This window comes from Rhinoraja longicauda, chromosome 5 (genome assembly GCF_053455715.1).
Source record: "Rhinoraja longicauda isolate Sanriku21f chromosome 5, sRhiLon1.1, whole genome shotgun sequence".
Lineage (NCBI taxonomy): Eukaryota > Metazoa > Chordata > Chondrichthyes > Rajiformes > Arhynchobatidae > Rhinoraja > Rhinoraja longicauda.
Window position 1 is genome coordinate 26,852,714 of NC_135957.1, and position 11,823 is coordinate 26,864,536.

The following is an 11,823-nucleotide window of genomic DNA, read 5'->3' on the forward strand; positions in this document are numbered from 1 at the left end:
TGTCAAAAAGTGTTATTTATTTCAAATAATTTCCCATTGCGTAGCGGAGACTACGCTTTATCAGTCTTTATAAGTCACTTGCGATGAGAGGAGTGGTTGGGGCGGGAAACACTAACCCCATCTGAAATCACCTGTTGTTCCCCCCAAATCCGCGCCGTTGCCACCATAGTTCTTGCAGCTTTCGCTGCAGGACCCCAACAGCATGTTTTCTGGGCATCCTCTTCTCTCCTAAGCACGAAGGCTCCTTCCGATCTTACAATGCACAGATGGATCGAGGAGGAAGTCCTCATCCCGAATCAGCCGATATTGTCGCCGAGTGAGTCCGATGTGCCCATTCTACACCAGGACAGAGGGAGCTTTGCCTTTGGGCTCCTTGGCCCTCTTGCAGCCGTACAGCCACTGGATGACCCTGGCGTTGCGCTCGATGACCGAGAGGGCAGAGGGCGGGGGCTTGTTCTTCCCCCGGAGCTGCTCGTTGCCGCTGTCGCTGCTGCTGTGCCGGGACGGCTCACTCTCCGAGTCTGGGCAGCTCACGCTGCGAAACTTCAGGGCAAGGCTTTCGAAGGCGGCGTCGGCGGCAAACTTCTCCCCGGCCAGGTTGTCGATCACCTCGGGCTCCAGTCCGCAGTGCTCGAAGAAACTGTCCAAGCCCGAGCAGGCTCGGGAGAAGCGACAGCTGAGGTCGGAGTGCGAGCGCCGCAACCCGCCTTCACCGACCCGCCGCTTGAGCGGCTCCTTGGGGCGACCTGTTGTTGCCTCTCGGGGCGCTGCTGGAGTGGTTACTTGGGCACCCTGGGGCGCTGCTGGCGCGGTTACTTGTGCACCCTGGGGCGCTGCTGGAGTGGTTAGTTGTGCACCCTGGGGCGCTGCTGGCGCGGTTACTTGGGCACCCTGGGGCGCTGCTGGCGAGGTTGCTGGTGCTTCCAGGGGCGCTGCTGGAGTGGTTACTTGTGCATCGTGGATTGCTGCTGGAGTGGTTACCTGTGCACCCTTGGGCGCTGCTGGTGTAGTTACTTGTGCACCCTGGGGTGCTGCTGACGAGGCTGCTGTTTCTCCCCGGAGTGCTGTTGGTGTGGTTACCTGTGCACCCTGAGGTGCTGCAGTCTCTGTACCCTCTGCTAGTTTCCCACCTTCCGACGTTGCTGCCCCCGCTGCCGGCCGCTGCTGCTTGTCCCCCCGGCCGGCAGAGCCGGGCAGCAGCCGCCGGACCAGGCCGCCACCGCCCTTGAAACTGCGGGCGCTGCTGGTGGCCTTCGCTCCCCGCACGAACTCGCACTTCTGCCGGTACATGACCAGCGAGTCGGGCCTGAGCAGCCTCTTGGAGCTGGAGCGACGCACGATGTCGGGCGGGAGCCCCGGCTGCCCGCTGTGCCCGCTGTGCTGGGGGCTGCCGGCGCACAGGTAAGTCTTCGTGTTGCTGCTGGCCCCGCTGCCGCTGCTGCTGCCTCCCTCGGACGCAGAGCTGCCCAAACCACTGGGCTCCACTTTGCACTCCCTCGCCGCCTGGCTCTTCACGTACTTGGCCTTGTCGGCAGCCAGTCTCTCCACAGCGCTCTGGCGACTCCGCCTGTCCCCCTCCATTTGACTGCGGAGGTAGCCGGGACCTTTGGTCAGGAGCCTGAGCGGTAGAGAGACGCTTGCCTCGGGCGGCATGCTTGCAGTGGGCGCGATCTCGCTCGGCATCTTACTCTGATCCAGCCAACGAGGGACGACAAACACGTTTTCACAGCCGCGAAGTAGCACACGTTCTCCACAATGTTCACCTCTCTTGCTCTTGTTTATTTTCTTTGGTTGTTTGCTTGTTGTTAACTTCCTATCCCCGATTCCACAGTCCAGGGCAGTGGCACACGGCAGGTGGTGCTGTCACCAGCTGTCGACTTCTGCTGAAGCTGGCGCTGTCTTTCACAACATTCACCTTGTGAGAGGCCGTCTCCCTTGCAATGAAACACAGCAAATCAGGTCTCAGCTCCCAGCTCCGGGGCTCAATGACATCATCTGGGAGCAAGCAAATTGTGTAATGCAACAGGGATGGGACGAGACTTGACGTTACCTAAACAAGGAGAGACTAATTAACGTTTGCGTGGATTATTTTCCGTCAGCTTCTCCACTTCTAAGTAAGCAAAGATAGCAAATCACAAGCCGATAGCAAATACGCAAAGCTCGTTATTTTTTGCAAACTAACAAAGAAAGTTTACTTTAAGATAAAACTACGAGACATATATCGATTATGCTAATGTTTGTTAATCGAATTCTTCTAGGTTAGCACTTAACTTAAAATAAAGAATAAATGACTTCCTACTTTTGCTACTGCTGCCACTTCGTTACAGCGTTTAATACCAGGTGGGAAATGCTAATTCTACATTTGATGAAGTTCTGATAAAGTTCAGAGAGGATTCAGTGATCAATATTACTTTACTTGGATCAATCCTGAAGTGATAACAAGGAATAACTTGCAAATTTAATAGAAAGTTAATACAAAGTTGATAGCCAACATCAAATTAAATTTTAAATATGTGATCGAAGCCAGTGAGTAAAACACAAGACTTCATGATTCAAGCTGAGCGGCCATTCTGCACACATGTAAACTGATCTTGCTGAGTGTGACTTGAGGCAGCAACGCGATCTCTTGCTGGAAAATACATGTGTGAGCAGGCAAAGGGATGAACATTTCCATTGTTAGTTATCTGTACTGAAGTATGGATTTCCTTACATACACCGGGAATAATCTTCAGGCGGGGGACCTAATGGTTCGACCTATGGTAGGATGACCTGCGACCAGTCTACTTCCGTTTACGTCCTCGTATGGAGAACTGTTTAAATAAGATATCGCATCAGTTGAGCCACAGCCAAGAATAATTCAATGTCTTTTATTTGAATGCGACTTGCAGGATTGGTGGGGTGGTGGGGTGGTGGGGGCAGCAGCAGCAGCTCTACTAGATGCCCACCGTGATAGTAAGTTGTAGATGTTGATATGTATCTCATTAAGCTTGATACAAGCTGCTCTTGTCCACTACCATGGCAACAGCGTTGTTTAGTTTATTATTGTTACATGTACTGAGACACAGTGAAAAGTTTCTTTTTGCGTGCTATCCAGTCAACCAGAAGACTACACGATTCCAATCAAGCCGTTCACAGTGTGAAGGGTATATTTTTAGTGCAAGATAAATTCTGATAAAATCTGATTAAATATAGTTCAAAGGTCTCCAATGAGGTAGATGGTGGGTCTGAACCTCATTCTAGCTGGCGAAGGGACGATTCAGTTGCCTGATAACAGCTGGGAAGAAACTGTCCCTGAAACTGGAGGTAAGTGTTTTCTGTACCTCTCGCCTGATGGAGAGGGGAGAAGAGGGAGTGACTGGGATGAGACTGGTTGTTGATTATGCTGGTGGCCTTGCCGAGGCTGCGTGGTGAAGATGGAGTCAATGGAAAGATGGAGCTGTTCCCAAATCAAGCTGTGATGCATCCCGATAAAATATTTTCCTACGGCACTGTAGAAGTTGGTGAGAGTTGTTCGGGACATGTTGAACCTCCTAAGCCTTTGAAGGAAGTAGAGGCGTTGGTGTGCTTTCTTAGCCGTTGCGTCGAAGTGGCTGGTCCAGGACAAATTGCTGGTGATATTTACTCCTAAGAACCTGAAGCTTTCGACCATTTCTATTTCGGCGCCATCAATGTATACTAGGGTGTGTGCACTTTTTCCACTTCATGAGGTCAATCACGATCACCTTTGTCGTGCTGACATTGAGGATTTTTTGTTGTTTTGGCACAAGGTTATGAGATTCTTAATCTCCTTCCTGTACTCCATTCATTATTTGATACCTGGCCTACTTTGGTGGTGTCGTCTGTGAACTTGTAAATTGAGTTGGATTGGTATTTGGCTGCACAATCATGAGTGTATAAGGAGTACAGTACAGGGATGAGTACATAGCCTTGAGGGGCACCAGTGTTGAAAATTATTGTGGAGGATCATTTATCACCTATCCTCACTGATTGTGGTCTGTTGGTAAGGAAGTCGAGGGTCCAGTTGCAGAAGGTGTGGTGACTCCAAGTTCCACAAGTTTGGAGATGAGCTTGGATGGGATAATGGTATTGAAAGCAGAGCTTGTTTTGACCTCTCAAACAGAGTTGGGAGGTCAGACCACAACGAGTTCTGCGTCTGTTTCTATGGTCACTGTTGCAAAAATAAGACCAGCCTTCCTGTGAACCCGCGGAAAGCAACAGGCCTGGATGTAGTTCCTGGCCGCATCCTTCGGACCTGCACGGAGTAGTGGGAGTTCCCGGACATCTTTAACCTCTCCTTACTCCGTTCTGAGTTACCCACCTGCTTCATGAAGACCACTATCATCTCAGTGCCAATGAAAAGTAAGATCTCATGCCTTAATGATGACCTTCCAGGGATCTTGATATGCACCATCATGAACTACTTCCAGTGCCTGGTTACAGCACACATTATCTCAAGTTTACCAAGCAGCCTTGATCCATTGCAGTTCACCTATCACTACAACAGGTCTACCACTGATGCATCTCCCTGGCCCTACACTCATCCTTGGAATACCTGGATAAGAAGGTCACCTACATCAGACCCCTATTTATCAACTATAGCTCTGCTTTCAATACCATTAGCCCTACTAAGCTCAACTCCAAACTCGTGGAATATGGAGTCAGCACTGCCCTCTGCAAGTGGATCTTTGACCCACAGACCACAATCAGTGAGGATAAGTGACAAATCATCCTCTACGATAATTCTCAACACTGGTGCTCCACAAGGATGTGTTCACAGCCCACTACTATACTCCTTATACACTCATGACTGTGCAGCCAAATAGCATTCCAGACATAGTAGAAAACACAGACAAAACTGCATGTAGAAATTAATAATTGATTACCACATTGGCAGAATGTAACCATGCTGCAGCATACTGTCAGTGATTGAAATATATATCACAGTGCCAATGGCTTTGGTGTCTGCCTTAAAATTATCCACTGATGCAAAGTATCCACATGCCCTTTTGAGACTGTAAAATGATAGTCATAGATCTGACCTTCTTCAGGTCTGAAGAAGGGTTTCGACCCAAAACTTATTCCTTTTCTCCAGTGATGCTGCCTGACCCGCTGAGTTACTCCAGCATTTTGTGTCGATATTCGGTGTAAACCAGCATCTACTGTTCCTTCCTACACATCGAATAGGCTAGGTTTGTTCTCACTGGAGTGTTCTCACAGAGGGGTGACCTTAGAGGTCAATACGATTATAAGGAGTTTCGATTGGATGGACAGTCACAGTATTTTTTCTTGCATAGTGAACCTTACCAGAAGTTGTTGGATTTCAACCCAATTCTCAGAGCCGAGGACTAAAAACTGGTAATTAAAAACAAAAAAGGAAAGGTAATTTACCCAAAGAATTAACTCCTTCTCTGTACAGATGCAGCTGCACCTGCTGAGTATTTTCAGCATTACCTCATTATATTTCAAATTTCAGTCTTTTGCAGTTACTGCAATTTTTTCTTCAGGGATTTTGAGTTATTATTTTATTAATCAGTTCATATTTGTTTGTTTTACAACCTAGGCCCATTGAATCTATGCCAACCTGAAGAACAATTCCACCACTTATTTTCCTGTAATCTATGCTCTCCCATTCTCATTAATGCTTCCCTGATTCTCCTACCATACAGGTGCTCGAGGAGTAGCAGATAGTTGCTAATTAGCATACTAGCTGATGCATCTTTGGGATGTAGGAGGAAATCGGAGCTTCGGGGGAAATTAAAACCTGAGGGAAGAACACCCAAACCTCCACACTGGTGAAAAAAGAGTGCTGGTTCAGTCCATATATTCTAAACCAAACAAGCACAAATGTAATAGGAGTCTGACAGAATCATCTTCAACTGACCGAAATCTCAACTAGTAGAATTTAGCATGTGATTGCATGTCATGCTCGCTCTGATGATGACACATTGGTGATTAATTATCTGGTCAAGTTAAAATTGTGAAGTAGTGAAAGTTCTTGAATGTTATTTTGATGAAAGAATGAAAATAAATGACTGCTATGTTAGTAAGAAAATACGTCTTGTTTATGCCGATAAATGTGAAAGACATTTGAGTGCCTGTTCAGAAATATTTCTTCCAGATATTTCAATACCATTTCAGTTGATCATTTTCATGTAAGGTCTAATTTGTACAAAGATTAAACAGAAAATGTCACATTGAAACTGAAAAATGTTTATATTTTAAAACTGCTGTGCTGAAAGCATATAAATGGGTGGTATTCTCTTTTGTCTTTTTATGCTATAATTGTTAACAATACACATTGAACCAAAGGAAAAACACCTTAACTCCCAATAATGATAACTTGGGAAAAGTTTTATGCTTTGAAAACCATTAAATCTGTGTCAGTGAAGGTAGATGAGAGATAAGTAAGTGATTATTGGATTATAATGTAGGAAATACTGAAATGATTCTTTTATAGTATTTTCAAGGCTGGGACAGTTGTTTTCTGAGTGTCGCGAATGGCGTCAGGTTTCGTTAACGTTCAACAAAGCACATTAATGATGAATGGAGCTTTCTGCTACAAGCTTATGAATACAAATGCATGAACAAAGCTGCCTTCTGACAGTGCCAATTAGAACAATTAGAATAACACCTTTGAATGCATTTAGGAAAATGAAACACTGATATGAACATGGCCCAGGATAACCCTGTCAGAGAATAAACTCTTTACATAATTTCAGGGTCACTGTTCGTGTTCTAAATGGACATAAGATTTTCTTTTATATTACTTCTCCTAAAAAAAAAATGGGAACAAGCAACAGAATCTGTTTCATGAGGAATGTTAAAAGTTAAAAAAAGGGCAAATAATAGACTCTCACCATGTCTGGGGACAATGTGAGGAATTTGCTATTTGCTCTTACAATCGGAGCCAGTTCCAATTTAGTGAATAAAAATGTCAGTCCCAAGCCATAAACTAAGTTTCTTATTCTGAAAAATATTGCATTCCAAGCAATTATTGCCAATCTACTTAGTTATTTCATTGACACCAAGAATATCTGTGATGATCATTTCTAAGTTCAGAACATAGAACATACAGTGCAGGAACGCAGCCCACAATGTTTGTGCCAGATATGGTGTCTAGCTGAACTGATTTTATCTTCCTGCGCATGATCCATATCCCTCTATTCCCTGCACTTCTATGTGCCTATCTATAAGCCTCTTACACGCCAGTGTCGTATCTGCCTCCACCACTACCCCCAGGCAATGCGTTCTAGGCCCTCACCACTCTCTGTGTAAAAAATGTGCCCCACGCATCTCCATTAAACTTTCCCATTCTCACCCTATAGCTATGCCCTTGATGAAATCATTTCAAGGTCACTGTTCATAGTCTGAATGAACATAAGTTTGTCTTTCATGTTGCTTTTTCCTAAAAGAAAATTGCAGAAGCAGCAGCTATGTTTCACGAGGAATAACTTAAAACATTCTTGAGTTGAACCTGATGAATTGCAGGAAACACATTAAATAGCACAATGAAAATTTGCTTCCATTGAAACCTGAATAGAGTTGTGGAGTCATACAACATGGAAACAGATCACTCAGCCCATACCAACCAAAAGAGCCATTTACCTGCATTTGGTCCATATGCCTCTAAACCTTTCCTTTCAATGTACCTGTCCAAATGCCTTTTAAATTGTGTTATAATACCTACCTCAACTACCTCCTCTGGCAGCTCGTTCCATATTCCCACCCCTCTCACTGAAAAAGTTGCCCCTCAGTTATTAAATTAAGCCCTTCTCACCTTAAATCTATGTCCTCTGGTTCTTGATTCCCCCAAATCAAAGTCTCTGTGCATTCACCCTATTTCCCTCATAATTTTATGCATCTCCCAAGATTACCCCTTAAGATCACCCCTCAGCTTCCGGCGTTCTAAGGAATAACATTCCAGCCTGGCCACCCTTTCCCTATATCTCACAGTATTAAGTCTGTGGATCCCATGCATCTAAATCTTCTTGATCAACCTGCCATGAGAGACTTTCTCAAATGCCTTCCTAAAATCCACATAGGCAACATCCACTGCTGTACTATGTGAAGTTGAATGGAAAATCTGTATGCGCGATATTGTGTTTTAGCAAAGTTAATCGTCCAGTACTACTCACGGGGCACTTCACTTGAAGTGAATATACTATTTAGGTTTGAGTAGCCTCATTTTTATTTAACAAATACTGGACAGCAATATTCACAAACTGGAGACACAAGAGACTGCAGATGCTGGAATCTTGAATGCCAAGAAATATGCTGGAGGAACTCAATGGGTCAGCGAGCATATGTAGAGTGAAGTGGACAGTAGTCATCTTAGGTCAGGACCGCTCCTCACCTGGATCCAATCATCCCTTGCCAGGTCTTATCTCACCCCTCCTCCTCACATCTTTATACTGGCTATCTCCTCTCAAATCTTTCAGTCTGGATTAAGGGACCCAACCCAAATCATATATTGTCCATTAATAATAATAATAATAATATATTTATTTTATATAGCGCCTTAACACATGCACAAAGCGCTTTACAAATACAATTAACATAGAAACAAACAGACAAACTATCCTGACGGAAAAGCGGCGAATAATCAACGCCAGCGTCCTCTCACGTCAGGGTCCGGCAGTAGACATTAAAGAACACATTACCCTCCACAAATGCTGCCTGACCAACTGAGTTCCTCCAGCTTGTTTGATATTCACCAACTAGTTTCTGCTCGAGACCTGCTTATTAATCAAATTGGATGAGATGACAATATGGTTTCAACGAAAATGAAAACTGGCTTTATTGATACTTGGCAGCTAATCCCTCATGGCCATTCCATGCCAGTTTAATATCCGCACATTGTTGGTTTTGGAGACAAGCTCAGTCTTATCGAGATATGAGATTTTTCTTGATTCTGCATTATATACTGTATTTATTCTTCTTGGAACAAAAGTAAGAACAGATGTGATATGGACATCAGCCCTTTTAACTGAAATAAGAAATGTCCCACAAACAGTTAATTAAACTGTACTGCTGAGCCACGAAGCCTTTTGAACCAAGAGTGTCTGGCAGTAAGATTGTATTTCTGAGATCCATTAGAGAGAGCATTCTATATGCTGTGGGTGCCACTCCTTGTGCCTGGCTGGTGTGTCAGCGCCACACCTCAACACACACCAGAAGAACTTGCCTGCAGGCACCCAACTGAAGTATTTGCAGTTATTGTGTGATAAAAGTAGTATTAGTTCTCCAGTGTTTCATATGCTCTTGTCTAATAAGAGCAAACCACAGCTAAATTTGCCACTGAATGCAGAAAATACTGGTGGTCGAACACACTTTTTAATTAACTACCACACAAACTACTGAATAAGAATCAATCACTTGTGCAGATTGTGTCCCAAAAAGAGACCCATTAATAATCTTCACCTGTTGTGTAAAATTGCTTCTGTGATCTTCAATAACTAGATTATACTGAATGATATGGTGGATGGTGAGGGGGGGGCATTAATGTCTTCTTCTGCGTGAAGGGATATGGAGGAAGAAGGGCACTGTGCTCCTCTTAGAAGAAGGTGTTTACGCAACACTAAGCTTGATTTGTTCACATGTTTCCCAGGGTGGAAATGTCCAACATTAGAGGGCATATTAATAAGGTGAGAGGGGGAAAGTTTTATGGAGATATGCGGGGAAAGTTTTTACACACAGAGAGGTGGGGGCCTTCATCACATTGCCAGGTGTAGTGGTGGAGGCTTTTAGATAGGCACACGGAAGTGTAGAGAATAGAGGGATATGGATCGTGCAGGCAGATAAGAACGGTTTAATCTGGCATCAAACTCAACAAAAACATTGTGGGTCTTAGTTCCTTTGCTGTACTGTTCTATGTTCCCTGTCTCACAAATTTGATAGAATTTTTTGACCAAGAGGGCAGGGTGGTGGACTTTGTCTACATGGACATTAGTAAAGCGTTTAACAAGGTTCCACATGGTAGGTTGATTCAGAAGGTTAAAACACGGAGGCAGAGTGATATTGGAAAGTTGTTTTAAGATTTGAGGCCTCTGACCAGTGATGTGCTGTGGGAATTGGTGATGAGACGCCTGTTGTTTGACATATACATCAGGGGCCTCCAAACTTTTCAGCATGAGGCCCACATTACATAATTGGCACATTTTTGCGGGCCGTAGAAAAAAATAAAGGTGTGAGTTTTATAAATTTAATGAACTCAAAAAAGTTTAGACTAGGTTACGTTCGATTAGATTAGGAAAGGTTAAACTACGTTAGGTTTGATTAGGTTAGTTTACATTAGGTTTACATGGCAACAAATAAATAATATTCAATTTTTAAAAAGAGCTTGAAATATTGGAATATAGATATACCGTATATATACCGTAGATATACAATTATTTATAAAACAGAAAAAATACAGTGATGACCACTGGGGGAGAGAGAGGGGAGAGAGAGAGAGGTAGAGTGGGAGGGGGGAGCGAGTCGGGGGGGGGGGGGAGAGAGTCGGGGTAGAGGGAGCAGCGGGTGAGAGCAGGAGCGCGGGGAGGGGGAGGGTGTCAGAGGGTCCGATGAAGGAGCGCCGCCACTTGCGGGGGCTGCTCCCCCCCCCCCTCTCTCCCCAGGTTGAGCGGCGGCGGCGGCAGCGAGGAGGGAAGTTTCTTTGGGTTTGTTGTTTGTGAGGGGGCGCTGCGATCTCTCGCCTTGTCCCAGCATTGGGTCGGTGGCGATCTGCTCTCTGGTGAACCTTCGCCAGCAGCTTCTGCCTCCAGTCCCCGCTGTCTAAGAGCTTGCTGCGAGCCGGATAAAATCTCGTGGCGGGCCGGATGTGGCCCGCAGGCCATAGTTTGGAGACCGCTGATATACATTAATGATTTGGATGAGAATATAAATAGCATGGTTAGCAAGTTTGCAGATGACACCAAAATTGATAGCACAGTGGACAGTAAAGAAAGTTGTCTCAGGTTACATGCAGGTCATTTATCAACTGGGAAAGTGGGCAAATGAATGGAATTGAAGTCAGACAAGAGTAAAGTGATGCACATAAATCAGGACAGAACATAAACAGAGTCTGTTGGGTCCCTGAGGAGCATTGTTGAACATAATAACCAAAGGATACAAATACATGTGTAGGAAAGAACTGCAGATGCTGGTTTAAATCGAAGGTAGACACAAAATGCCGGAGTAACAGCGGGACAGGCAGCATCTCTGGAGAGAAGGAATGGGTGAAGTTTCGGGTCGAGACCCTTTTTCAAATTGAAGGGTCTCGACCCAAAACGTCACCCATTCCTTCTCTCCAGAGATGCTGTCTGTCCCGCTGAGTTACTACAGCATTTTGTGTCTGCATATAAGTACATACTGTAGTTCCATGAAAGTAGCGACACAGATAGGGTAGTGAGAAATGCATTAAGGCACACTTAATCGGCCATGGCATTGAGTATAAGAGTTGAGACATCATGTTACAGTTGCACGAAAGGTTCCTTGGGCTGCGCTTGGAGAAGTGTATGCACGCTGATGAAAGAATGTGATTAAACTGTAGAATGGGATTAAGCTGTAGAGCAGAAAAGATTCACGTGGATGTTGCCAGGGATTGAGTTATAGAGGTTGTATAGGTTGTATAGGTTGGGACTTTTTACCCTGGAGTGTCGGAGGCAGAGGGATAAACTTACAGAGTTTCATAAAATTATGGGGAGCACAGATGGGGCGAACACTCACATTTTTTCCCAGGGTAAGGGAGTTTAAAACTAAATGGCATAGGTTTAAGATGCGAGGCAGAAAATATTTAAATGTTGCTCTTGTGAGTCTGCACTCACATTGTGGTTGACTCTTGAC

At 44.9% G+C, this 11,823-nt stretch overlaps 1 protein-coding gene across 1 annotated transcript; it reads right to left on the minus strand.

The window, feature by feature from the left end:
* On the minus strand, positions 1 to 2,040 carry LOC144593950 (protein FAM110C-like). The gene has a single exon (XM_078400083.1). It carries the CDS (start codon positions 1,681 to 1,683, stop codon positions 337 to 339), a length of 1,347 nt encoding a protein of 448 aa, XP_078256209.1. The 5' UTR covers positions 1,684 to 2,040; the 3' UTR covers positions 1 to 336.
* Between the last annotated feature and the right edge of the window lie 9,783 nt (positions 2,041 to 11,823).

Bases quoted from the DNA above. Each gene is read 5' to 3' on its own strand.
- LOC144593950 (XM_078400083.1), bottom strand. From the start codon at position 1,683: ATGCCGAGCGAGATCGCGCCCACTGCAAGCATGCCGCCCGAGGCAAGC.